General features: G+C 46.8%; 3 protein-coding genes across 3 annotated transcripts in view; 2 read left to right on the top strand and 1 right to left on the bottom strand.

Annotated features, from left to right (window-relative positions):
• The window catches only part of LOC113427630 (uncharacterized), a 182,353-nt gene that overhangs the window by 81,293 nt on the left and 73,440 nt on the right, over positions 1-27,620 (top strand). The gene's annotated exons all lie outside the window — the stretch shown is intronic.
• Positions 1-27,620, top strand: part of LOC113427353 (uncharacterized) — a 256,359-nt gene that overhangs the window by 173,113 nt on the left and 55,626 nt on the right.
• Positions 447-26,880, bottom strand: LOC113427629 (uncharacterized). Its single transcript, XM_087958849.1, is given in 8 exon segments — positions 447-2,248; positions 18,251-18,428; positions 18,430-19,870; positions 21,313-21,439; positions 22,092-22,144; positions 22,297-22,432; positions 22,606-24,259; positions 26,177-26,880. Coding segments are annotated over 8 exon segments (4,971 nt in total). The 3' UTR covers positions 447-1,570.

Below are 27,620 nucleotides of genomic sequence, written 5' to 3'. Positions count from 1 at the left end.
GGGCTCCAACTGGCACAACTCTTGGATGGATTAATTAGGGGGGGTCTGGGTGAGCCCCCCCCCCCCAAGAGGGTCCTTAAAAGATCCGCTCCATCTGAGAGTAACTTCGCTAACAATGTTTGTCTCTTTTCAGGGATTGTTTTTGATAACTGTTATTTCTATAGTGCTGAAGAACATTCAACTTGTTATTTGTAATTTAAAGCAGGGATCTAATCTGGTTGCCACCCACACAAAGGACATTTTAGATGTGGATTATTTTTTATTTTTTTTCATAAAAAGTCCATTTGCATCTGGGAACATTAAAGGTCTTTGTGGAATAGCTTAAAAAAGGCAGTGGCTTTACAAAGTGAAAATCGTGACTATTTGTTCAAACAAATTCAGGATGAAAAAAAATATTTCAGCAAGAAAATGGATGGAGCATTTTTAAATAAGTGGAAATTGAAAACTTTCAATTTGGCATTTTATTGAAAACATGTTATTGTAAACAGACAATCAGATGACATGAATCATTTTTATGGCCCAACCGAAAATTCACCTAATTTTAGACAAAAATCTATTGATAACATTTTGGGGGTCCAACTTGATCAGATGGGAGTTGCTGGAGAGAGATTTTAATTCACTTCTAGCTCCACTAGGGAATCGGAAGATGATTTTTCTTTTCTTTTTAAAGACACCCCACCCCCCTCAACACAATTTTCTCTTTCTGTCCATCCAGGAATTGACGGAGCTCTGGTGCCTGAAGTCCTAAGCAGTCCTCGGCAGCTGGCGCGCCTATCCGCACTTTCGCTGAAGCAGGAGATCCTATACCATTTCAGGATCTACTGATATCCCTACAGGATCTCTTTCATAAAAGCGACTATCCAGTCTCTTCTTAAAAATGTCCACTGATGAAGCAACCACAATGTCTGAAGGAAAGCTGTTCCACTGGTTAATTGTCTTCATTTTAAGGAAGATTCTCCTTAAAGATTAAAGGTTGCTTCTCTCCTTGATTATTTTACATGCATTGTGTCTTCTTCTGCCCTCTGGTGCTTTGGAAAATAAATTGGCCCCCTCCTTTTTGTGGTAGCCTCTCAAGTATTAGAATACTGCTATCATGTCACACCTAATCCTTTTCTGTAGAGTACCCACCCCCAAATCCTGCAACCATTCTTTGTATGTTTTAATCTTCAGGCCTTTAATCATCTTAGCTGCTCTTCTTTGCACTTTCACCAAAGTCTAAAAATCTTTTTTTGTTTTTTCATTTTGTTGGATTCAACCTTGTCTCATTTGGATCAGAAAGGCACAATAGGCATACACATACAAATCTAGAGATATGGTGGGTCACCGGTTAGAATGCAGTACTACAGCCAAAAGTTTGATCCTGACTGGCTCATGATTGGCTCAGTCTTTAATCCTAATGAGGTCACTAAAATGAGGACCAAGGAGTGGTATATAAGTCTAAGTGGAATTACTATTTCTATATAGTTTCTGCCGAGCATGGATCCTTTTATAAGAAATAAGATGACCATTCTGAGCAAAACTCTTTCCACATTGCACGAATTTGAATAGCTCCTCCCCTTTGTGGCTTCTTTTATGGAAAATAAGAGTGGATCTGTTTGTGGCTTCTAAGGCCACTGCTCTGATCAAAGGTCTTTCCACACTCCATGCATTTAAAAGGTTTCTCTCCTGTGTGGATCTTTTTGTGCTTTTTAAGAACACTGTCGTAAGCAAAGGTCTTTCCACACTCCATGCATTTAAATGGTTTCTCTCCTGTGTGGATCTTTTTGTGCTTTTTAAGAACACTGTCGTAAGCAAAGGTCTTTCCACACTCCATGCATTTAAAGGGTTTCTCTCCTGTGTGGATCATTCTGTGGCTTCTAAGTCCAGTACGATCAGTAAACGTCTTTCCACACTCCGTGCATTTATATGGCTTCTCCCCTGTATGGATCATCTTATGGTAAATAAGTGTAGAGCTATGAGTAAATGTCTTCCCACACTCCATGCATTTAAATGGTTTCTCTCCTGTGTGGATCTTTTTGTGCCTTTCCAGATCACTGTTCCGAGCAAAAGTCTTTCCACACTGCATGCATTTATATGGCTTCTCCCCTGTGTGGATCCTTTTATGCACAGTAAGTGTATTGCTATGAGCAAAGGTCTTTCCACACACTAGGCATTCATATGGTTTCTCCCCTGTGTGGATCCTTTTATGGACAGAAAGGTGCCCGTTTGTTCTAAAACATTTTCCACATTCCAAACATTTATAAGGTTTCTCTTTTGTGTCAATCACTTTTTGAGATGTAAGGAAGTTACTCCCAAGAGAAAGAATGAATGTCCCATTGTAATTTTGTCCATTGTGTCTTCTTATAGCATCTTCTCCTTTGTTTTGGATTAAATAGTGTTCATTTACTTGTACTTTAGCTTTGATTAGCTTCACACTTTTTCCAGTATATTTTTTCCCTATTTTCTCTTCTTGGGCAAGAAAGTCTTGCACTGAAGCATCACTGGAAGGTGAACTTTTCTGGTTGCAATTCTTTGACTGGTTTCTCTCACGGCTTTCAAATTCCATTCGCATTCCAAACTTCTCTGTTGAATCTTTAGTATTGATCACTTGGAACAGTTCACAGGAATCTTGATTCTCCTGCCCAGTATTACCTTCAAAGCAAAAGGGAAATGAAAATGATGACAAAGTTAGAGAAAAGGATCAAAGTGTAGAAAGTCAAGTGAATTTCCTTCTGAATTTCTATGAAATTCCATTAGGTTGTATGTTTGTATGTCTACAGTGGTGTGATATAGACATGATGATTTCTATATTCATGAGTCATAAAAGCTTTGAAAATATCTAGAAATTATCTCTTTCCTTACAGTTATCTCTATATATGCAAATCTCACTCAGTTTTGAGTTAAGGAATAATCAGGAGAAATATTCAAGGAGGAATTAGGAGAAAATTTATTTATTGGGGTGGCTTAATTTCAGCAGAGACCTGTGAGAAATGAAACAATTTTGAAACAAGCTCCCTCTTCCCAGGTATAACTTGGAGCAGCTGCTCTACAGCATCTGGGGGTTGGGCGAAAACCCCATCAGCCTTTTCTCCATCCCAGCAATGAGATTTTGGAGATAAATCCCTTGCTTAAAGCCTCCCATTGACTTGTTAAACACTCTTCGTGCTGAGCCTGGAAAGGTTGGGATGCTTCAAGAATGGCTATTTCACTGCCCCAAAGTCCCATCAGCTTGCAAGGGCTCCTTGGCTGGATCTGGTACAGGCATCCATTCACAGAGAACAGAGGCCTAAAGTCCTTTAGTACGAGATCACACAAGACCAGTAGTGCAAGATCTCAGGCTGCTAATCTTGCTTGATCTCGCACTGCAGTACTTTAGGCCTGTGTTCTTTTAAGAACTGAGGACTGCATGAGATCCAGAGCAAAAGTCTTTGAAAACGAAGAGAGGACTGGATCTGAAGTACTTGGGGGAGGGCTGGTTGTAGCTTGGAATGGTCGCTAAGTAAACTTCTGTAACTCAGGGATTACCTGTATCCTAGTATGCTCTGAGACACACTGCATGAGGCTTTTTTTTTTTAAATTACATTGGGTGAATGCTCTTCCATGGCCTCAGTTCTGTTCTCACACAATTTGGGGAGGTTTAAGAGGACAAATGACAACACACACCCCTCACACGACCTCCAGAGGACACATAAAAACACACCTCATTCTTTTCAACCTCCACAGATATTCAAATAGAAATGGAAAAATACAGATAAGAAATAACACAGAAAGCATTTCAGCAAAGAAACATTGACTCTTTCCTTCCTTGGAGCACCAGAAGGCCAGATCCTTTCCTTCCCCCTCCCAAGAGACAATATCTGATTAGTGGTTTTTAAATAAAAAAAACTAACTAAAATCTCTTTTCTTGATTGGGGACTAAAAAATTCTTACCCAGAGAGACCACATTCCTATGGTTTTCAAGCATGACTTCCGAATGCAGCGCTTTCTGGTCAGGATCCAGATGAGACCATTCCTCCTCAGAGAAATACACAGCCACCTCCTCGAAGGACACAAGACCCTCCTGGACATGGAAAAAAGAACAGAACAGGAGGATTTGCGAGATCTGTTCATCTTCATCATTAATTTAGATGATAGAAGGGGAACTCATCAAATTTGCAGAGAAGACCAGATTGACAGGAATACCAACACTCCAGGAAGATAAGCTCCAGATATAGAAGGATCAACAGATTGGGCCCCATCTAACAAAAGGAAATGAACAATCAGAAATGTAGGGTTCTACATTTAGGAAGGAAAAACCAAATACACTGGCATAGATGATACCTGGCTCAAGAGTAGTAAGTGCAACAGGGATCTTGGAGCCATAGTGGACAACCACTTAAACATGAGTCACCACTATGCTTCAGTTGCCCCCAAAAAAACCTTCAACAGAATCATAGGATGCATTAAGAGGGATAGAATCAAGATGACATAAAGTGTTAGTACCACTTTATAATGCCTTGGTAAGACCATACTTGGAATATTGCATGCAGTTTTGGTTGCCAGATGTAAAAAAGGTCTTGAGACTCTAGAAAGAGTGCAGAGAAGAGCAACAACAATTATTAGTGGACTGGAAGCTAAAACATATAAACAACGATTGCTGGAATTAGGCATGTCTACTTTCATGAAAAGGAGGACTAGGGGAGACATGATAGCAGTGTTCCAAGAAGCAATGGATGGAAACTATTCAAGGAGAGAACCAACCTACAAATAAAGATAAATTTCCTGACAGTGAGAACAATTAATCAGTGGAATGACTTCCCTCCAGAAATTGTGGATGCTCCAACACTGGAGGTGTTTATGAAGAAATAGCCATTTATCTGAAATGTTATAGGGCTTCCTGTCTGAGCAGGGGGTTGGACTAGAAGACCTCCAAAATCCCTACCAACTCTGTTATTCTGTTCTATTGTTCCCAAATTCCCAAAGCAGAGATATGTTAAATGGCTGTGGGTTATACAAGTCCTATTCTTAGGTGAGAAAATGGGAAAATCTGAAAACTGCTTTCACTGAAGAAATATTTGGGGAATTTTTAACAAGTTCATTGATTCTGAAAAATCTTCAGTGCCTTTCAGTAAAGTAACCCCACTTCTGGATCAACTGATCTATCACTCTGTCTATCATTGATTGATCTAGTAGTCTGAGCCATTGGCTGAAAGGAAGAAAGCAAAGAAGAAAAAATTCCCTGGGAAAATCCTTTCTCAGCTGTTGTAAAGCAGGAATGTTTGATCTCCTAATCGAGGTGCAAATCGGAAATTATTTTCCAGCCCAAAGTACCATGACTACATGCTCAACATGGCCACTCTCTTTGGATTTTAATAATGTGCTTTATTTTTTAATACGATTTGCTTGTTTTTGAACTACAGGTTATAAATAAGTCAAAGAATTACCCCAAAAAAGGGGTCTCTCTAGCAGTTCCTGCCACTATGATATGTTTATTTCTTGAAGGACCTTTAAAAATTGCTTCTTGTAAACTCAAAGTTGGAGGAGAACCTAGCAGAACAAGATAACCAGAGGAAGCTATGCTGGGTGACAGCAACTTGAACCTGCTATTCTGCTTTCCATCTTGTGAAAGAACAGAAAAATAATCCAGGCCAAAGAAAGGGGGGAAATAGAAAGAAAGAGACCTCTGCACACCCACTTCACTTCCTGAAGGGAGAATAAAAATCTAATAAACTTTTCCTTTTCTTACTTGATTTGGAGGTTCAACTGCTGTTTGATCTCCGTCATAAAAAACAGAAAGCTTCATTCTTTGTTTCTCTGTAAGGAATAAATAATTTCCAAATGCATAATTAACAAAATAGGAGGAGGTATTCTAAAGGAGAGAAGAGAGAGCGAAGACAAGACAGATGGGTAATCAGAGATCTTCCATTACCTCCTAAGGTGTCTTGACTTGGATCTTCCCAAGGGATCTTCCTGAAATATAGCTCCTGAGGGGGATTTGATGGGTTCTTCTTTCCCTCAGGATCACTGATCTCCACAGTGCAGCACTTTAAATAGGAGGAAGGAAGAAGCAGAATTAAAATACGTCACAAGATATTGGGACGTATTTCAACAGTAAAAATGAATATTTTGCCAAAACTGTTGTTCCTGTTTCAGACAGTGCCAGTCAAGTTGGAAAAGAACTTTTTTGTAGAATTAAACAAATGTATATCTAAATTTATATGGCAGAGGAAAAAACCAGAGTGTAATATAAATTATTACAGGATGCCAAGAAAAAAGGAGGATTTGGCCTTCCAGATTTTGAAATATATTGTGATGCTGCTATAGTAAACTGCCTTAAGGATTGGGTTAAATTAGAAAACAAAAGGTTATTAGTATTAGAAGGTTTTGATCTCCAACTTGGCTGGCACACCTTCATGTGGGATGGAAAATCTAAACAACATTCATATTTCTAAAGGCACCATGTAAGAAATGTGTTGTTCAATATCTGGGGAAAGATTAAAAAAAACCACTACCCAAAGGTTCCATTGTGGCTATGTACATTGGAAGCAGTCACATATCCAAATCTATTGGATTATGAAAATATTGTCAGGTATAAAGATTTACTATATGATACTGGAGAGCTTAAAAATAGGAACCAAATACAAATTCAAGGAAAGGAGATAGCATGGTGGCCCTTTGCACAAATACAAACCCATTATAAAAAAGATAGAGAAAAATTTGGCTTTAATATGATCCCACAAGAATTAGATAAAATATGGCTAGGAAAAGAAAACAATTAGTAAAACATATCAATATCTTTTGGATTACAAATTAAAAGAAGAAACAGTCACAGAATCTATGATAATTTGGGCTAAAAACGTGGGTCATAGTATTGAATTAGATAAATGGGAACACATCTGGCAAACAAATTACAAATTAACCATGTCAGTCTTGTATAAAGAAAACTTATATAAAATGGTTCACCGCTGGCACCTACCTCCCGATTTTGACAAAATCAGTAAGATACTACACAGACATCACATCAAGACTGCCTTCAAAACAGACAGAAAAATAGCAGCCATCCTCAGAAACCCCAAGATAAAATTGACCTGGAAAACCAAGGCATATACGAAGTCCCCTGTGCATCATGCCCGGCCACATACATTGGACAGAGCAATAGAAGAATAAGTACCCGCCTAGATGAACACAAAAATGCAGTCAAAAAGCTGGAACACACTTCCTCACTAGTCCAACACATGGAAGCCACAGGTCATAGCATCAACTTCAATGGCACCAAAACCCTAGCCACTATAGAAAACCCCAGCCACAGAATCATCAGAGAAGCCATAGAGATTGAAAAAAGACCAGAAAGGATGAATAGAAGAGATGATTCCACCAGACTGTCAATCATTTGGAAGCCTGCACTCACAAACAAAAAAATCTCCACACCACTAGCCAGACAAGCACCTGGGCACAAACAGATCCCCCCTGATACCTCCAGCTCAAACACACCCCAACCAGGCACCCAGATGAAACCTAGCTTCCTAACAAATGATAGCCGTCCATTTACCTGGAGCCAAGCTGCACTAAAGGCCTCCAATAAAGAAATACAATGTTGCCAGCCAATCAAGATACAAAAAGAGCCCCAAAACAGACAAAAGATATTAGAAACACCAATCAAGCAGAACACAGCAAACTCCAATACCAATAAACACAGACCAAAACTCCCAACCAATCAGGATAAAGAAAAAACCATTCTGGCACAGCAATAGGCTGCCCCAAATTTAAATCTGAAACCAATATAAAAGTCTGACTCACAGATGAACACTATACAGAAGCCTGAGGATGGCAGATGAGATTCTGCTGAAACGTTGCTACAACTTTAAAAGCACAACTACAATGACGTGGGAAAATACCCAAACAAAGCTGAATACCATACATGTAAGTACCCGCGAAAACTTTATATATATATATACACACACACACACACAATGTTGATTTGTCTGTTTTAAATGTATGTCAAATAAATGTTTTTTTCTAAAATTAATAAATAAATAAATAAATAAATAATAATAAAGTCACAAGACATAAAGTGGATTCTTGTATTCGGAACACAACCTCAAAGCCTCCAATATCCATCCGTGTGGCTGAGTGAGAAAACAGTGGAACAATGCCCTACCAGAATTGGAGGACTGCCTCATATTATGAACGTGGGAGAAGTTTGGGAAGGAGGGGTGAAGTATTCAACACTTATTCCTTCTGAGCTCCCTAAACTCTCCCACCTGCCGCTGGAACTGCTCCTTATGCTCCTCCGCCTGGCTCAGGAGGAAGCCTTCCGCCAGGGCCACTGCCTGGGAACTGGTCTCTGCTCCACACTCCCTCACCCAGCCCTCCATCTCTGGGGGCAGGAGAGCCAGGAGCCGCTCCAGAACCACCAGGTCCAGCATCTGAGCTTTGCTGTGCTTTCCTGGGCTCAGCCATCGCCTGCACAAGTCATGGAGTCGGCTGCAAAGTCCTCGGGGACCGTCGGCTGCCTGGTATTTGATGGAGGTCCAGGGAGGAACTTCTGAAGGGAGGATGGTTCCCTCCTGCAGGACCTTCTGCCCGGTTCTGGTCCAGCTCTCTCCACAGCTCCCAGGCTGAAGAGCCGCAGGGCCTTTTCCACTCCCCTCCTTGGCCAAAGGGGGTGTCTCCATCCTTCCTCTCTCCAGCAGAGCCACTCCAAAGGGCTCCAGGGACTCTGGGGGTCTCCAGGGGCCTCTTCCTTCACAGGACCATTTCTGGGGCCGCAGGACGGATCCCTGCTGGTCCTTCTGCTCCCTTCCTTCCTTCCCCCGCAGAGGAAATCCTGTCTTGCAAAGGCTGCCAAGGGCTCCGAGGTTCTGGATCTGGGAGGAAGAGAAAAACCGCCGGCCAGGATCAGAAAGGGGGATTCCGTTCCTGGACCCCCTTCCCCCAACCTGCCCGCAGCCCCAAGCGGCTCTTCCCAGCGCAGGGCCCATCCCATCCCACAGCAGGGCCGGGAAGGAGGCAGCTGGAGAGGCCGCCTCTCCCCCCGCTGCTCTCCCCCTCCGGAGACAGGATGTGGCCCTCGGGGAGCCCGGTGCGAATCCTGCCTCCGCCAGGCTCCTCTCCTCTCCTGGTGGGCCTCCGCCAGGCCTGCCCTTCCCTCCCACCCTTCGCATGGAGAGGGCGGCTGGCGCGCATGGGACTTTGGAAGACCCCCCACACACACCGCCGCTCACCCGGGACACGTCTGGATGTCCCCCAACCAGACCCTCCTGCAGCCACTCCGCCTCCTGTGGCGGACCAGGGGTTGAAGAGAGCGATTGCGGCGTCCTAGAAAGGCAAGGCTGAGTGATGTCACTTCTTCTGGAATGGCGGCCGTGACGTTCGCCCTCCAGTGGCCCAAGAGGGAAGCGCCTGGTGTTCCCTTCCCTTGGCCGAGGTTGCCCCCTGGTGGAATTTGGGCGGGAAAGAGGAACGCATGGGAGGGGGTAGGAATGATGGTTTTGGGAGTAGAGGGAAAGGCTTCTCTCCATGGCTCCCTGTGAGATAAAGGCTTCCACGTCTGTGCTTCTTTCCCCTTTTATAGGAACCCAAATGCCTTGAAGGAGGTTTTTGTCTTTCTTCTGCGGCTTTTCTAGAGCGGTTTGGTTATTTCTTATCTAGAAAGTGCAACTCCACCTCCGTCTCTTTCATTAGGTCCGCTTCTATATTTATTTAGAGGGGAGAAAACAGAAATCTTCTTTGTGGAATTCCCTGAGATGTTGGAAGTTGCCACCATGTCTCCCCTCGTTTTCCTGAGACCTAGTTCTAGCAACCGATTTTTTTAAAATTTCTTTTAGCGTCCATCTTTGTTGCTCTTCTCTGCATTCTTTCTGGAGTCTCAAGATCTTATTTGCTTATTATACAAAAGAGAAAGAAAAATAGAAAATAGAAATAAGAAATTGAGGGAAGGAGAAAGGGGAAAAGAAAGTCTGAGGCACAAGAGAAAATAGAAAATAAAAGATGTTGACTTATTTTTAGCACAGTACAAGATAAAAAAAACAAACCATTCCAGCCTGACAATTCATTGTAATGGACAACAGCAAAGTCATTTTGGGTCTTTTTCTTTTAAACACTTTAAATGTGAAAATATCCAATTTAGTGGCTGGAGAAGGAAAGCGCACAAACGCCCCAAACTCCCCGTTGTGGCTGAGTGACGGCGGGCTCCCGCCTGAGGGGATCTGTGCTCTGATTGGTTGCTCTGGGTGGAAAGGGGGCGTTTCCCTTTTTCCCGCCTTTTTGTTCTCTGGGCTGTTTGAGATTTACCTCAGGATGTTCCTGAGGAGGGGAATCGCCTGTTTCTCCCCCTCAAAAAACTCCCCCTCTCCCTGATTTAGTTGAGGGTTTTTCTGGGCTTCCGTTAGGATTTGGGTGTGTGTGTGTGTGTGTGAGTGGGTGACCCCCAACTTCTGACTGGCTGCGGGGCTTCCCCTGCCCCCCTTATCATCCAGTGCGGCAGCTCTTCCTATAGCACAATCTTCACATTTAATGAACATGTGTGTTCGTCTGTGTGACTGTGTCAGAGGAGGAATGTGTGTGGAGGGGAGGGGGAGGAACGTTTTTCTCGGACTTTTGAGCTGAAGCACCAATGGAAATTATATATGCTAAAGCGTCATCAGTGTCCGGGCAGAGTCCTTTGTGACTTCACCTAAAGGAGGAGGGAGAGTTCATCGCAGAGAGCGAAAGTGAAAGTGGGAATCCCTTCAATCTTGGGGGAGCTGCAGCTCGAAGGGGTCTTCATGGCAGCCCCAGAAGATACCCTCCACTTTCTTTGCTCTCTTTACGATTCTCAACTAGACTTTCCTCTATGTCCATGCAGGGGTGGACTAGATGTCCATTTAGGTTCCCAAACTGTCCCAGGTTTTCCTCCCAGTGAGTTCAACAAAGTAGAAGGAAGGGAGGGACGGAAGAACAAAACAGTATGGACAAGAATAAAAGAGTTGGAAGGGACCTTTGAGGTCTTTTACTCCAACCTCCTACTCAGGCAGGAAACCCTATTCCATTTCAGACAATCTCTTTAACAGACTAACGGAGCTGGAAGGGATGCTGGAGGTCATCTAGCCCAACCCCACCCCCCAAAGCAGGAGACTCTGCACCATTTCTGACAGAGGGCAGTCTAGGCTTTTCTTGAAAGCTCCCACAACTTCTGAAGGCGACTCCTGTTCCATTGGTTGATGGCTCTCCCGGCCAGGAAGGGAATTTCTCCTTGGTCAGTTTCCTTGCCTTCTTTCTCCTGCCTTCTGGGGCTTTGCAGAATAGGTTGACACACTGGGAGGAAGGGGTCTTATTTCCCCCCCAACAACGATCCTTGAACCAAAAACCGAGCTGCTACCGGTATTTGCGGTGGGTCAGAAAACTCCACAGCACTAGGAGCACAACAAGCCCTCCGGCAGCCTCTCTGCGCCGAACTTCCTCCTCCATCGGGTAAAGTCAAGGGAGACGAAGCCCAGAGACCGATGACGCGGAAGAGGGAATATTTCCATTGGTCCTTCCGCTTTCATGGACCCTCCCAAACCCAAAGTTAGAGGAAAATGCCCCCTCCCCCCAATCTAGACCCCCCTCATTCCCTCTGCGTCTTTCTCCCCTCTCTTTGGGGGCGCTTGTGGGGTGGCATCCATGGACTGGTGCTGCTGGTGGGGGCGCTGGCCTGGATCCCCGGAAGGAAGGAGGCAGGGAGGGACGGAGGAAGGAAGGAGGGAGGGCTAGATTTCCCCCCTCCCCTAATGAAATCAACAACAGCCCTTCTGGAACCAAAAACCCATCTGCTATTAGTGCCGAGCCCCAGGGGTTGAGGAGAGAGAGTGCAGCATCCTAGAGAGGCAAGACTCAGTGATCTCACTTCCTTTGCCGCCTCCTCTGGGAAGGCAGCCGTGAGGTTCGCCCTCCAGTGGCCCAATGGGGAAACACCTGGAATTCCCTTTCCTTGGGGTGGGAAAGAGGGGCGCATGGGAGGGGGAAGGCCCATCTTGCTCCCTGTCAGACAAAGGCTTCGAAGTCTGTGCTTCTTTCCCCCCTTTTATAGGAACCCAAATGCCTCGAAGGAGGTTTTCGTCTTTCTTCTGTGGCGTTGCTAGAGCGGTTTGGTTATTTCTTATCTATAAAGTGCAACTCCACCTCCGCCTCTTTCATTAGGTCCGCTTCTATATTTATTTAGAGGAGAGAAGAAGAGAGAAATATTTGTGGAAATCCCTGAGATATCGGAAGATGCCACCATGTCTCCCCTCATCTTTCTTTTCCTCAGACCAGACACACCCAGTTCCAGAAACTGTTTTTAATATCTTTTAGCATTCATCTTTGTTATTCTTCTCTGCTCTCTTTCTAGAGTCTCAAGATCTTATTTATTTATTATACAAAACACAAAAGAAAATAGAAATAGGAAATTAAGGGAAGCAGAAAGAGAGGGGAAAAGAAAGTCTGAGGTACAAGAAACAACAAGGGAGAAAAAAAGATGTTGACTTCTTTTTAGTCCAGTACAAGTTTTTTTTTTTTTTAAAAAAAACCATTCCAGCCTGACAATTCAATCTAATGGACAAAAGCAAAGTCATTTTGGGTCTTTTTCTTTTGAACACTTCAAATGTGAAAATATCCCATTTAATGGCTGGAGAAGGAAAGCGCACAAAGGTCCCAAACACCCCGTTGTGGCTGAGGGAGGGCAAGCTCCCGCCTGAGGGGATCTGCGCTCTGATTGGTTGCTGCGGGTGGAAAGGGGGCATTTCCCTTTTTCCGCCTTTTTGTTCTCTGGGCTGTTTGAAATTTACCTTAGGATGTTCCTGACACGTCTTTCAAGGAGGCGAATTGCCTTTTTCTCCCCTGAAGCGAAGCAGTGCCTCTCCCTGGTTTAGCCGAGGGGTTTCCAGGGCTTCCCTTCGGGTTGGAGGGGATGTCTGTGGGCGACCCCCCCAACTTCTCCTCACTGGCTGCGGGGCTGCCTCTCCCCCACTTGTCATCCAGTGCAGCAGCTGTTCCAGTGCCCTTGTAGAGCCTATTTGTGAAAGTCTAGTGGTCGCTGGCGGCTGTTTAGGGTTTCTTAGTGAAAGTCTACTAGCCGCCAGCGGCCTTTTAGGATGGACCAGCATTCTTGTTTTCGATGGTGCTAAAGGGCGTCGGAAGGCTGTTGGAATGGATGGTGCAAAGGCATCTGCCTGGGTTGGGGCCTGCATCTGATCGACACAATTCCTGAGATCCTCAACCCAAGTCTGTTTTGAAGGCATAGGGTGAGTATCTCGGGCCTCTTACTGGTTCAGTGTACACTAAAGCATCAGGGGCATCTAGTCCCAGCAAGAGCAAAATCTTGGCTTCAGGATCTAGGGCAGGAAAGTGATGAGCCATATGCTTCAGGTGAGGTATGTTGCTAGCTATCTCTGGTGTTGCAATGTGGCTGCGGTCATCTGGTAACCTGTCCCATTCCAACACGGGCGGCAGTAGGAACTGGGAACTTCCATCTAATGACTCTATACAGAGTCCAGTAGCGCTCCTCCCCGCTGTGCATCTTGGTGCGGTGCACATTGATATCGTGAAGTGCACATCTTCCTTCTGAACATCAAAGAGGTCGAAGAATGCAGACCTGGCTAGAGAGCGATTGCTATGAGGATCCAGTATTACATATATCTTCACTGCTTCTTCTGGGCATCCATCGGGGTAGACTTTGGCTAAGCAGATCTGACAACACGAGCGAGGGGCTGGTGTGTTATCGCACACTGTTGTGCAATTGACACTCACCATTGGCTCCAATTGTGCTTTCGCGGCGTGCTGAGGCGCATAGTGTGCTGTCACAGCACGCTGAGGCTCCTTGTTCAAAGGAGGGTTAGGAGTTGTCTGCTGTGATGGTTCAGAGTCTGGATGCAGAGCAGTTGGGCGCTCGTTGCTGTTGCATAGATGGCATTGCGCCTTGGCTGTGCAGTCCCATAACAAATCTTTCCTTTGTTCCAGGGATTTCTTCGCAAACGTAAATGATAGTAATCTTTCTATCCCATATTTCATCCCATAGTCGTAGAATCGGGTAGAGCTGCTACCATGAGGCTGTGTGAAGAGTGAAGAAACCTCCCCCAACCCACCAAGGGTCAATTCAGTGACCTATCAGGGTTACAGATGTGGCCACATGACATGTATTACATTTCCCAGGATACCTTAACTACATTTACCATGATGCATTCCCTTAAGGGGACAGCTCTCAATTCCTAATTAACTATCCCAAATTGCATTAACTCTAAACTGTCTGGACAGCACATGCCTAATGCAGCAAAAAATTTGACCCAGAGTTATATTTTTCTTTCTGATGAAGCACTCATAGAAATGATGCTTATTTTGGAAGATTTGGGATAAAAGTACTGCAATTAGTGAGATGCTCCTTTGTTGGAGTTCACTGAATAACAAGCATAAGACTCAGACGTGATTTTCCCCAGAGAAATCAGTTAATTCTGGGGAGAATTGGAGCAGGAAGGACGGAAGAGGTTTGGGGGGAATCTCTTGGCCTCTCTCGAGCATCCTTCCTGTGGGGGCTTTTGTGGGGATTCAGAGGAAGACTACTTTTTTATTGCATAAAGAAATAAAATCAGAAAAACAGATCTAGGCAATATTCAAGGAATCTGGAAGAGAGAATGAAACAATCTGTGGCTTCAGGACTGAATGAATGCAGGATTTCTTTCTTAAGACCCCAAATTCATTTTTAAGGTTTCTGGCTGTTTTGGGACTCTCCCCCCCAAATCAGGAGCCTCCCCAGGAAGGGAGATGGAAATGATTTGGCTGCAGGTGAAGCTGAGTCTGTGGCCAAAAAGGGGCTTTCAAGGGGGGCTTTCCCCCAAAACAACAGGCCTTTGAATCAGCTACTCCTCCAGGCAGAGGAAACACCAGGCCAGGATCTTGGCTTAAGCATTGAATTGGGATTATAAATTCAATGTGGATTTGTTTGTTTGTTTTCATTTATTTTATTGTTTATTATGTTATTATTTATTGTGTTTATTGTATTATTTATTTAGTTCATTATTTTATTACTTATTTGTTTTATTATTTATTTTACTTTAAAATTTATTTGTTTTGTTTATTTATTTAATTTTTTGTTTATTTAATTTTTTTATTTATTTAATTCCGGGCAGGAGACGACTTTGGGCCTTGGGAAGAAAAGGAATCGTTCTGGGAAGGATGGTCAGAGGAGGAATTGGAGAGCGGAGACTAAATAAAGAGGAAATCTTCATCGGGAGAGTCTCAATGAAGGGAAGGAAAAGGGGTGGCCCAGATCACTTCCCCCAAACTCCCCTCCCCCCACTCACCTCTCCGGCCACAGAATTCCTCTGGAGAGCCTCGCAGAAGCAATCCACAGAGGCCTTCACGTACTGCAGGATCTGCTTATCGCTGTTCCACATGTCCGCATCCACCTTCCCAAACTCCGTGAGGGCACGTGCTTCCCAAGGTCGCTATCGAAGCGGGCGAACTCCTGCCGGTCGTAGAAGAACCTGAACAGGAACCGCACCTGCTGCGCCCCATCGGACTTCCACTGGACTGAATTGTATTCCCCTTCCCCAGTCAGCGTTTGGAGTAATGCAATAGAGACCAATGAGAATTCTCCCTTCCGCAGCGTCATCAGTCTCCGGGCAGAGTCTTTTGTGACTTCACCTGATAAATATGAGCAGAAAAGGTGGAATCGTTGCAGTCAGGGGGTGGGATGCAGCTCAAAGGTGGGGGGGGACACTCCCTTCCTAGTCCCAGGGAAGACCCTCCCTGCCTTTGCTCTCTTCGCAGTTTTCAGCTGATTCTCACCCTCCTTTTCTCTGAGTGCCTGGAGGAGTGGACTAGATGCCCTTTTAAACTCTCTAAAGCCTCCCCCCGGTGGAAGGGGGTGCAGTCCAGATGAGGCTTCCAGACTCTGGTCCTTCCGAGGAAAAGACCAAGCCCAGCCAAACTCTCTGCAGCTCAGTTGGAGGAAGCTCCCCAAAAGGGAGGTTGGTGAGGTGAGGGTTATAAATGTAAATTTAAATTCTCCAATTTTACTTCTCAGGCATCTTAATTTGCTTTGTTTTTCTCTCTCCTGGATCCCAGTCACCTCTTAAGGCCTGTTCTATTGCTTGTGCTTGCATTATATGAAATTCCACTACAGATAACAGATAATCAGAGTTGGAAGGGACCTTGTAGGTCATCTAGTCCCAACACCTCCACCCAAGCGGGAGACCCTACACCATTTCTGACAGATGGCAGTCCAATCTCTTCTTGAAGGTCTCAAGTGATGGCACTCCCACAACATCTGAGGGCAACTTCTGTTCCATTGGTTTATTGTTCTGTCAGAAAGTTGCTCCTTATTTCCAGGTTGAATCTCTCCTAGTTCAGTTTCCATCCATTATTCCCTGTCTGGCCTTTGGGTCAAATATTGGAAGACTGCTATCGTATCTCCCCTAGTCCTTCTCTTCCCTAGACTAGCCAAGCCCAGTTCCTGCAACCGTTCTTCATATGTTTTAGTCTCCAATCCCCTAAATCATCCTGGTTGCTCTTCTCTGTACTTTTTCTAGAGTCTCAACATCTTTTTTATAGTGTGGTGACCATAACTGGATGCAGAACTCTAGGTGTGGTCTGACTAAGGCTTTATAGAGTGGTATTAGGACCTCACTATTGCGTGGTCACTCTCCCCCAAAGTTCCTGTAACTTCAACCCCATCTATCATTTCATCTCCATTCGTGATAATTCAATCCAGCATGGTTGACCCTCTAGTTCCCTTCTCTGCTTTTGGGGAGACAAAGTTTGTCTGCTAGGAATGTCAGAAATCTGTTTCATCTTCAATTAGCTGCACAGCTTGTCTTCCAGTTGATGTTAAAATCTCCCATTACTATTGTGCTGGGCTTCTTATATCCCTCAGTTAACCAACTAGCAAAAAGTCCATCTATTTCCTCTGTTTGTTTGGTAGGTTGGCCTGTAGCATATACCTCTGGGGCCATGTCATTCTTTGTTCCTTTTATATTGCTTTCAAGGAGATGTTCCTCCTTGTTCAAAGCTGTATATTCCACTCATGGGCTTTATCCCACCAACGGCAATAATGTTACACTTGCTCTCATGTACTAGGGCAGTGGTGGCTAACCTTTTTGGGCTCCTGTGCCAAAAATTGTGCACGCACTTGCATGCTCACGTGCTAGCACCCAGAAGGCAATGCACCCTCCCTGCTACCCCCTACAAATGCACGCGCAATCCTCACCCACCTACCCACTCCCCACCACCCCCTTACTTGCACTGTGCCTCACAGCTGATTTTTGGCCAGTTTGAGGCCTTTTTTTGGCTTCCCAGAAGCTTCAGGAAGGCTTCTGCAGGCTTTTCAGGTCAAAAACTAGGCCCATTTAGTCACTTCCAGTATTTCCGGAAAAACAGCAAGTGACAAAACAGGCCTAGTTTTTGTCCTGAAAAGCCTGCAAGAAGCCTTCCTCAAACCTTTGCGAGGCTGAAAAAGGCCTCAAACTGGCCGAAAACTAGCTGTGAGGCGTGTGCATGCGCAATGAGGTAAGTTTGCCTGTAGCTTCCATGCCAGGACAAATGGCTCTGCATGCCACCTGTGGCACGTGTGCCATAGGTTCGCCATCATGGAGCTAGACTATCCTGGGGTCATCAACTCGCCAGCATCCGACAAGCAAAGTCAATGGGGGAAGCCGGATTCACTTAAAAACCACATTTCACTCAGTAACTGCAGTGACTTGCTTAACAACCGTGGCAAAAAAAAATTGTAAAATTGGGCACATTTAACAACTGCCTTGCTTAGCAATGGAAATTCGTATTCCAACTGTGGTCATAAATTGAGGATTACTTGAATTCTGTATGTTGGTGTCAAAACATCTGAGACTGTGAACACCATAAACTCAAAGCATAAACTAAATCACTGTTTTTTTTGGGGGTACAACGGTGTGTTGACACATCAGCATGGCAAAAGCCCATTGAAAGCCAATTCATCTTATACAAACTGCCTACCCCTATCGTTAGAAATCTTCCCCCAGCAAATTCATTCTCACTTTTGGTGTAGGTTTCAGGTTTTGGAAAAATCAGGTTTAAGGCAGCCAGGATTCATGGCTCAGATAAAAAAATTTTTTAGTTCATACCAAGAAGACAATGTATGCATAAAAAGAACCAGGTACATCTAGTCTAGGGAGTCCCACTAGAGTGGATATTTGCATGGGAAGTAAGCTGCCCGCTTCACTGAAGTTCTCCCTGAAGTCCACACATTTATAAGGGTTTTTCTCCTGTCTGAATATTTTATGTGAAGCAAGGGTGCTGCTCTTGCCAGATGTCCGTTCATTCATACGGCTTCTTCCCCCATGTGGATCCTTTTATGGGAAGTGAGTTCATTGCTCCTCTTGAAGGTATTTCCACATTCCGTGCATTGGTAGGGTTTCTCTCCTGTATGGATGGTTTTATGGGAAATGAGGTGGCTGCTTTGACGGAAGCTTTTCCCGCACTCTGCACACTTAAACGGCTTTTCCCGTGTGGATTCTCTTATGGCAGGTAAGCTGGCTGTTCCTTCTGAAGCTCTTTCCACATTTCATACATTTATATGGTCTCTCGCCTAAGTGGATTGTTTTATGGGAAGTAAGTTCACTACTTTCCCCGAAACTTTCCCCACACTCTACGCATTGATATGGATTCTCACCGGAATGAATCCTTTTGTGGGAAGTAAGCTGAGTACTCCAAGAGAAGCGTTTTCCGCATTCTGTACATATGTATGGTCTCTCCCTTGGGTGGATATTCCTATGGGATGTGAGCTCAGTGCTGCTCCTGAAGGCCTTTCCACATTCCAAGCATTTGTGTAATTCTTCTAGTGTGTGGATCCGTTTATGGGAAGAAAGCTCACGGCTGCCTCTGAAGCTCTTCCCACACTCTATGCATTTATGTGGTTTATCTCCCGTGTGGATTGTTTTATGGGAAGCGAGCTGATAGCTCCAGAAGAAGTTCTTCCCACACTCCATACATCTGTACGGTTTCTCTCCCGAGTGGAGTCTTTTATGATAAGCAAGTTGGCTGTTCCTCCTGAAGGTCCTCCCACATTCTATGCATTTATAAGGTTTTTCTCCTGTGTGGACCCTCCTGTGGGAGGTCAGTTCACTGCTTCCCCTGAAACCCCTCCCACACTCCATGCATTTATAAGGCCTCTCCCCAGTGTGGATCCTTCTGTGGGAAGTCAGTTCACTGCTCCTCCTGAAGCTCTTCCCACACTCCGGGCATTGATAGGGTTTCTCTCCTGTGTGGACCATTTTGTGGGAAGTAAGCTGATAGCTCCAGAGGAAGTTCTTTCCACACTCCATGCACTTGTACGGTTTTTCTCCTGCATGGAGTCTTTTATGGTAAGCAAGCTGACTGTTCCTCCTAAAGCTCCTCCCACACTCGGAACACTTATAAAGTTTTTCCCCCGTGTGGATCCTTTTATGGTAAGTCAGATCATTGCTCCAGCTGAAACTCTTCCCACATTCCAGGCACTTATAGGGTTTCTCCCCTGTGTGGATCCTCCTGTGGGAAGTAACCTGGCTGCTGCTCCTGAAGTTCTTCCCACACTCTCTGCATTTGTAGGGTTTCTCCCCCATGTTGATTCTATCACGTAACGAAAGAATGAACGTCCAGCTGTAACTTTTTTCATCTTCCCTGTTCTGATCCTCTTCTTCTTTAGTGTGGATTTGATCATGTTCATTTAAATCTGATTTTTCTCTGAATGTTTTCACACTTTTCCCAAAACACTTAGTCCTTTTTCCTTTGGAAAGGTGCAGGGCTGCTCTGTCTTGAATTTCATCACACTGAAGAGCAGAAAACTTTCTGCTTCCATCCTTTGACTGGTTTCTCTCATAACTTTTTAATTCCGTTTGGTCTCTTCCTTCTTTGCGTCTGAGAGCTTCTAGTATTTGCCTACAGCACATGTTCTCTTGCCCAACAGTATCTTCAGAGAGAAAGAAAAAAAGTGTGGGTTTAAACTAACAGAAAGGGGATAAAATTACCAAGAACATGTGACATGATTGAGAATCCCAATCCTGCAAATCCCCAAAATCTCGGTAATATTCTTATAGGCTATTCTGACCTACGTAAAACAATCTGACATAAAGCTTATTAAATTTAGAGACCTGATGCAGGTTCCTATCAATTTTATTGGTATAAATTTGCACGGGATGGAAATTTAAATTTCATGGGTAGTAGAAACAATTTTAAAAGCCATTTATCTAAAACAATTCTGCACGTTGGGTTAGTATATTTGCCTCTTGCTATCAATGATTTTTTTCTTTATTCTGCACTAGATATCTTTTCCCACACATTCTCTTCTTGTTTCAGATGGGAAAAAATCTGAAGTCCTCACTCAATATATGTTTCCAGGACAAACAAAGCACTGCTCAATATGTGGTGTCAATCTGGGTTTTACTTTCATTACAAAAAACACTTTCCCAGGAAAACTAAAACTCTCAGCTCAGCCATAAAACGCCAAGAAGGCCAAGTAATGTTTTTATCAGTCAAGAAAAGATCCTGAGAAGCAGGTAGAGCTCTGCACAGCAGAAGATAGTAACCCCCTAGGACAGGGGTAGGGAATCTTGGTTTTTATCACTTATGGACTTCAACTCCCAGAATTCCTGAGTGAGCCATAAAAGGTTCCTCATCCCTGGAGTACTGGTTTTTCAGTTGTGGGGGAAATCAATTTTTGACTTGAATGGGACTGTTTATATACAAATGTAGGACATGTTGTCCTACAAAAAAGTATTTCTTTGATCTATTAAAAAACTATGTCCAGCCCCATAACCTCATAGTTATGCCTGACTTCACTAGGCATATGATTTGCTGTATCCAGTTTGCTCTGTCCAATCACAAGAGTCAGTTTTAATTAGTCAACAAAGGGAGGCTGCAGTCCCTCCCCTTTAAAAGCCCACCTCTGCCTCCAGCACTGTCCCTCAATCACTGTATGCTTCAGTGTAAGGTGTCTTGGAACCAGTAAAGAAGATTTTTTGTAGAATGGGTCTTCTCCTTCTCCCAGATATAAGGTGTGGTTCAGTGGTGGGATTCAATTTTTTTTACTACCGGTTCTGTGGGCATGGCAGGGGAAGGATACTGTAAAATCCCATTCCCTCCCCACCCCACTAACCTGCTTTCCAGCTCCATTCTTCTGTGCAGGGCAACAAAAGAAGACCCAACCAATCAGGTGGGACTCGGGAGGCAGAGAATAGGTGGGGGAGGGGCCAGTCAGAGGTGAGATTGGCCGGTTCTTCAAACTACTCAAAATTTCCGCTACCGGTTCTCCAGAACTGGTCAGAACCTGCTGAATACCACCTCTGGTGTGGTTGGCTTTAGGCCAGAGAGCTGGTTCCACAAAATGCCTTTTGTACCTGCCTGTGCCCTTACCCAGGGAGGCCACATTCCTGAGGTTCTCCCTCATGACTTCCCCATGGAGGGCTTTTTGGTGGGGATTCAGCTGAGTCCACTCTTCCTTGGAGAAACACACAGCCACTTCCTCAAAGGATACAAGACCCTGGAATATGAAGGGGGGAAAAAACTTTTCTTCATTAGTCATCCAGGAAGGCTTTGTATCTCATACCCTTTGTTCAACAAATTCCCCAAGCAAAGATTGGGCATGGATAGTAGTCTAAGAAAAAAGAATATATGTAGCTCAGTGCTGAGCCGAGCCGTTTGCTAGCAGTCATTTCATTACCTGGCTAGACAACATTATCAACACAAGTGAGTGATGTTTTCTCTCTGTTTTTATACAGTACCTTGCCTGGCCAGTGTTGGATGGTGGAGGGGGATGGTTTCCTCTTGAGAGCTCCTGAATTACAGTATTGTTTTCTGATTGTTTGTCTGGTATGATTTATTAACCCAAATTATAAATATTTACTATTAAAGGGACTCTGGACAGTTTACAGATAAACTATGCAATCCATACATAAAAGACAAGATCAAAGAGTTAAAAAGAGGGAGGGAACATCCTTCAGCCACCAACCACCCCCAGGGTTGGATACCACTCTTGGGTCCCTGTGCCAGTTGATAAGAGCAAGCATGACTTGAAAGGGATCTCCTAATTAATTCTGCCACATTCCATTTCAGGCTGCTTAAAGAGCAGTAATGCTGTTGAGTCCCAGGGGGAAAGGGGACCCCAAGTGATCCCCTAAATGTTTCTCTCCTACCTGAACTGGAGGTTCAGCCATTCTTTCAGTTCCACCAGGAAAAGGTGACGATCCTAGAAACAGCAAAGGCATAATTTGATTTCCTGCATGGGACTTTCACTGAGCTAAAGCAGAATTTCAAATATTACATGAAGAACTCAAGACCATATCAGAGCATTGAGACATTTCTTGAGAATGTCAGGTTCCTTTGAAAGTCTCCCTTTACCTCCTGAGGTGTCCCAACCTGGATCTTCTTGGGGGATCCCCCTGAAAGGCAGCTCTTGAGAGGCATCTGACAGATCCTTGCTCCCTTTAGGATGCCTCGGGATGGCTTCCAGAAAGGGCTGCTGCATCTGACGTACCTGGAGATGGAAAAGAGAAATGAAGGTTTAGATAAAACCTCTCAAATTTGCTGATGCAGATGGAACAATGGAGCAAGTGCCCCAAATACGTATTCTGGCGGGAAAATGGAGAAAATGCTCAATTCAAAGATATTCTCGATTAATGCATAGCTTCAGAGAGGGTGTTCTCTCACCTGCAGCTCTTCCTGCTGCTGCTTCTCCGCTTGGCTCAGCAGGAAGCCTTCGGCCAGGGCCACTGCCTGGGCGCTGGTCTCCACTCCACACTCCCGCACCCAGCTGGCCATCTCTGCAGGAAGCACGGCCAGCAGCTGCTCCAGGATCACCAGGTCCAGCATCTGTGCCTTGGTCTTCTTCTCTGGCTGCAGCCAATCCTGGCAGAGCTGATAGAGGCGGCTGCACATCTCCCGCGGGCTCTTGCTCCATATATCCAAGGGCAGGAGGCCGACCTTCTCCCTGGTGGTTTCCCGCAAGGCGTCCCGCAGCTCCTCCACCTTCTCCCAGAGGGCTTCCTTCAGGGAGGAGTTCTGTAGGGCGCTCCTCAGGGAGTCCACCTGGGCCAGCAGCTCCTCCGCCTGCGTCAGCGTGTCTGACCAGAAGGCCAGAGCCTGCGTCTCCAGGGCCGCCGCTTTCTGCCACAGGACATGCGCCTCCTTCACAGGTGCCTCCTGGGCAGCTCTTTTCAGGGCTGCCTCCCCCTGCCCCAGGGGCACCTGCCGGAGGGTCCGGCGAAAGGCTTCGGCTTCTCTCCGGGCAGTCTCAGCCTCCTCCAGACGGCCTGCCCACAAGCCCTTCTCCAGGCAGGCCACCTCCCAGCAGTCCGTCTTCCGCAGCAGTGCCTCGGCCTTTTCTAGCATCGGCTGCAGCCCTTCCAGCGACGCCTCCTGCAGGCCGGTGCGCAGCCCCTCCAGCTCCCTCGGCAGGGCCTCGGCGCTCTCGGCCCAGCCTTCTTCCTCCAGCGCCTCCCGCAGGGCCAGCAGCTGCCGAGCCCGGGCGCGCCCTTCCTTCCGCACCGCCCGGCCCAAATCCCGTAGGCTCTCCCACAGATGGTCGTCCAGGAACGTCGCCAGGGCCCCTTCCAGCTTCCGCGCGGCGCGCACCGGCCGCCCCCAGCCTTCGGCCGCCTCCAGCTCCGCCACCACGCCCAGGAGTGCCTCCCGCACAGCCGCCACCTTCTCCACTGAAGTGGTGGGTGCGGCTGCTGGCTCGGCCGGCACCGGCGGCTCTTTGTCCTCGCTCGGCGCCTCCTTCTCCTCCTTGGCCAGGGCGGGCGGCGCCGCAGATCCCCCGCCGCCCGCGGGAGGCGCGGCCACTCCACTCGTAACACCGCCGGGCTTTCTCCGCCGGGCCCGCCGGGCCGCCGCGCGCTCTCCGTGCGCCTGGAACCAGCGGAGCAGCGCCATCTCCAGTCTCAGGAAACCCTGGAGCCGCTGCTGCTCCGCCTCCGAGAGCGCAGCGTCCCGGGCCAGCAGGGAGTCCCTGCCTCGGCGAGCCTCACTCAGCTGCGCCCGGAACCGCTGCAGGTTCGGCTGGCCCAGGTTGACCTCCCAGCGCCAACGCGCCCGCACCTGCTCCGACACCCGCTCCGCCAGCAGAGCCTCCACCTCGGCCAGCCGCTCCGGGGAAACCTCCGCCTCCGCCCCGCCGCGACCCCCGGAACCGCCATCGCCGCCGCTGCTGCGCGCTCCCCCACCTCCCCCGACACCGCTCCGGCCGCAGGAGCGCGCACGGCGACCCTGCTTGGCGACGGAAGCGGTTGCCCCGCCCCTCCGCCGATCCCGCGCGCAGCCTTTTGCCTTCCGCCCCGCCCCCAAAAGCCGCTTTCCGAGACTTCAACTCCCAGAATTCCCCGTCAGCCTACCGAGGGCCTCTCGCCCCGCCTCCCGAGTCTTCTGCGCGCCGACACGCGAATAAAAGCCTCCCGTGGTGCTGCTTCACGGCGCCGCCGTTCCCGTAATGAAGGCTACGCAGGAACCTTCTACTACACCTCTCGGCGGTCGAAATAGCGATCCAAACGGCCTGCTTTCATCTGCCCAGCCTGAGAAACCGATTAAAATCTGAAATAAATAGCCTTCCCCCCGCCCCGGTGGTTTGTCCCTCATCCCGACTCGGTTCAGGCGATTCTCCTCACGGGGCGTCCGTCCCCTTCCCGCCCGTTTCTTCTTCCGCACTTCTGGGCGCCTAGGTAAAGTTTCGGGCCAATTTTACCTCAGGAAAGAATTTAGTATTATCCTGCTTCCCCTTCTCAAATCACCGCCTGAGGTAATCTCCTATTCTATTCTATTCTATTCTATTCTGAGGTAACCTGAGGTAAAAACAAAAAGCAGGCAACCTTATAGAGGTCAGATATGGCATTACAGTACATACACAGCATAGGAGGTAACTTTAAAGTTGGTTAAATGAGGTCTTATCAGCTTGAAGCAGGCCAAAGAGGTAGAAGGTGGGGAATAGCCAAGTTAAGCTCTGAGCCAGGAATCAAATTAGCCTTTATCTCATTATTTGACAGGGATGCCCTCTAATAAGAATAATAATCCTTTATCTGTTAATTCCTACCCCTTTACCCCACCCAACCTTCCTGCCTCGCCTCCCCACACCCTCTAATAGTAACCATGCCTGGCACCAGGATATATAAGCAGAAGGGGGGCCTCATTGTGCTATGCTGATTGGCAGTTCCCCGACCCAATCACTACCTGAGGATGGCAGCATCTGTCAGACTCAATTTCTGTGATTGACCTGGGGGAGAGGGGGACCAGGAGGGTGCGACTGACTGACTGGCTGGGTGTGGCCAGCTTGACCCCATCTCCAAACTGCTGGCCAAACTGCTCCCAAGATGAGAAGCTCGACAGAATGCCAACCCTTGCATGGAGACCGTCTTGTCAGGATCCACGTAGTGTGCTGTCTCAAGGAATATCTGCATAAGTCACATTGTGGGAGAGACACCGGCCCGTTTTGCTCACAAACGGAAAATGGCGATCTACTCTGGAGAAGCAAAATATTTTCTCTGCATTTGCACTTCCCCGGGGAGTTCGTGTGACCCCTGCAGAATGAGATGGTTATCGGGAAGGTTTCAACCTCCCAGCTTTGCAATTTCCTTTCCCTTCAACTGGAGGCTTCACTGATCTACTTAGCAACGGAAATTCTGGACTCAGTCATGGCCGTTAAGTCGAGGTCCACCTGTACTGTGCTAATGGAGGTCACATCTCTGTGCAGGACAGTAGCACAGTACAGGTGGACCTCGACTTACGGCCATGATAGAGTGCAGAATTTCCAATGCTAAGCAAGACAGTCATTAAGTGAGTTGTGCCTAATTGCACAACCTCTTGTCAACATGCCTTTGAGAAGATTTTGTGTCTTCCTTTGGCTGTTTCACAATTTTTAAAAAAGTCTGCATTTTTCACCTTTCTAGAATTTATAATTGCATTGATACCAATTGTGTTGTACACCACCCTGAGTGATACAGATATGGAGTGCGAAAGAATTTAAACATAGGAAAGTTCTTGATCTCTGTATCATGAATCTTCTTACGTCTCCATCTGGGTTGCCAGCAGAACCATGCTCAGCACTGCTGTCAGCCAAATGTGCCAGGACCATAAACACAGAATTAAGGCACAAACTGATCAATCAATCAATCAGAATAGAGCTGGAAGGGACATAGGAAGTCTTCTTGCCCAACCCCTGCTCAATCTGGCAAGAGATTTTTAAAAAGAAGTTATATCAAAGACTAATGGAGCAATAATATCTGGTTACTCAATCTGAGAAATTATGACAGACTGATCTCCATGTGGGAATTCTCGGTAGGGAAGCAGGACCGGGACTCCATCAGATGCAACCTCAATACTCCAGGACATGAAGGGTCCTCGTTCCTCCCTGTGAGCAGCCAGATGCCTCTTAGGCTGCTGCTCGTTATGGAACCTCTTTGTCCACTGTGAGGATGGAGGCAATGTTGGTCCTCCATGGAGCTTTTGGTGTCTCACCCGGTTCCTCTTCTGGCTGAAGGTCTTGTTACACTTGGTGCAAGAGAAGGGCTTCTCCGCCGTATGCCTCCTCTGGTGCCGCAGAAGGTGCTGCTTGTCGTAAAAGCTCTTTCCGCATTTGGGGAAGCTGTGGGGCTTCTCCCCTGTGTGGATCCTCCAGTGGAATATGAGGTTGGAGCTGTGGTGAAAGCTCTTCCCGCACTCAGGGTAGCAGAAGGGCCTCTCGCTCATGTGGATTCCCTTGTGGGAGGTCAGCTGTGAGTGTCGGATGAGTCTTGCCACAGGTTGGGCACTTGTGGGGTTTGTCCTTGGAGTGGATGAGCTGGTGGAGGTTGAAGCTCTTACTGCAGACAGGGCACCGGAAGGGCTTCTTACCTGTGTGCTTCCTCTGGTCAGGTTGGTGCTTCGGTTGAAATGCTTCCCACACTTGGGGTAGCGGAAGGGCTTCTCTCCATGTGCCAAGGCCCGTGTGGCCATCCAGGGAACTGTAAGGGTATGGCCCGCCTCACTTCAGTTCGGCCCACGCCATCTCGCATGTGTGTGCGCATACAAACTCAGTTCTCCATCACCGTGTGCAGGGCAACCAAAGGAGTCTGTGGGAGAAGTTAGTAAAAAGTTAGTTCAGACCTTTCAACCTCGTGAGATTTTTTTTTTCGTGAGCAGTTGGAAGGTCTGAACTATCTTTTTTATCGTAGTCCCACAGATGACTTTAGTTGCCTTGCACGCTGTGATGGAGAACGGAGCTGGAAAGCATGTTAGTGAAGGGATGGGGGGGGGGTTTGAGGGTTTGGCATGGGTGGCCTGGCTTAAGGTGGTGGGTGGGGCAGCTCCGCATCCCCTGCCTTGCTTTGGCAAGGTGGTGACCTGCAGAGCTGCCCCCCCCACACCCCACACCGGTTTAGAGCACCCCACCAGCCAGGTAATGAAGCGCAACTGCTATCACAGCGAGGCAGAGAGAGAAAGAGGGGGAGGGGGAGGGAGGGAGAGGGAGGGAGGGAGGGAGAAAGAAAGAGGGAAGAGTAGGGAGGGAGAGAGGGGGAGGGAGAGAGGGGAAGAGAGGGAGAGGGAGGGAGGGAGAGAGAGAAAGAGTGAGAGGGAGGAAGAGAGGGAGGAAGGGACAGAGGAGGGAGGGAGAGAGGGAGAGAGATGGAGGGGGGGAGGCTCTCCAAACTCTGGTGTGTGTGTGTGTGTGAGAGAGAGAGAGAGAGAGAGAGCAC

Source organism: Notechis scutatus, chromosome 2 (assembly GCF_049901735.1).
Source record: "Notechis scutatus isolate UNSWTSFEM ecotype Mainland chromosome 2, rNotScu1.2, whole genome shotgun sequence".
Classification (NCBI taxonomy): domain Eukaryota; kingdom Metazoa; phylum Chordata; class Lepidosauria; order Squamata; family Elapidae; genus Notechis; species Notechis scutatus.
Note: the sequence above shows the minus strand (reverse complement) of the source record. Positions and strands in the feature narration are given on the sequence as shown.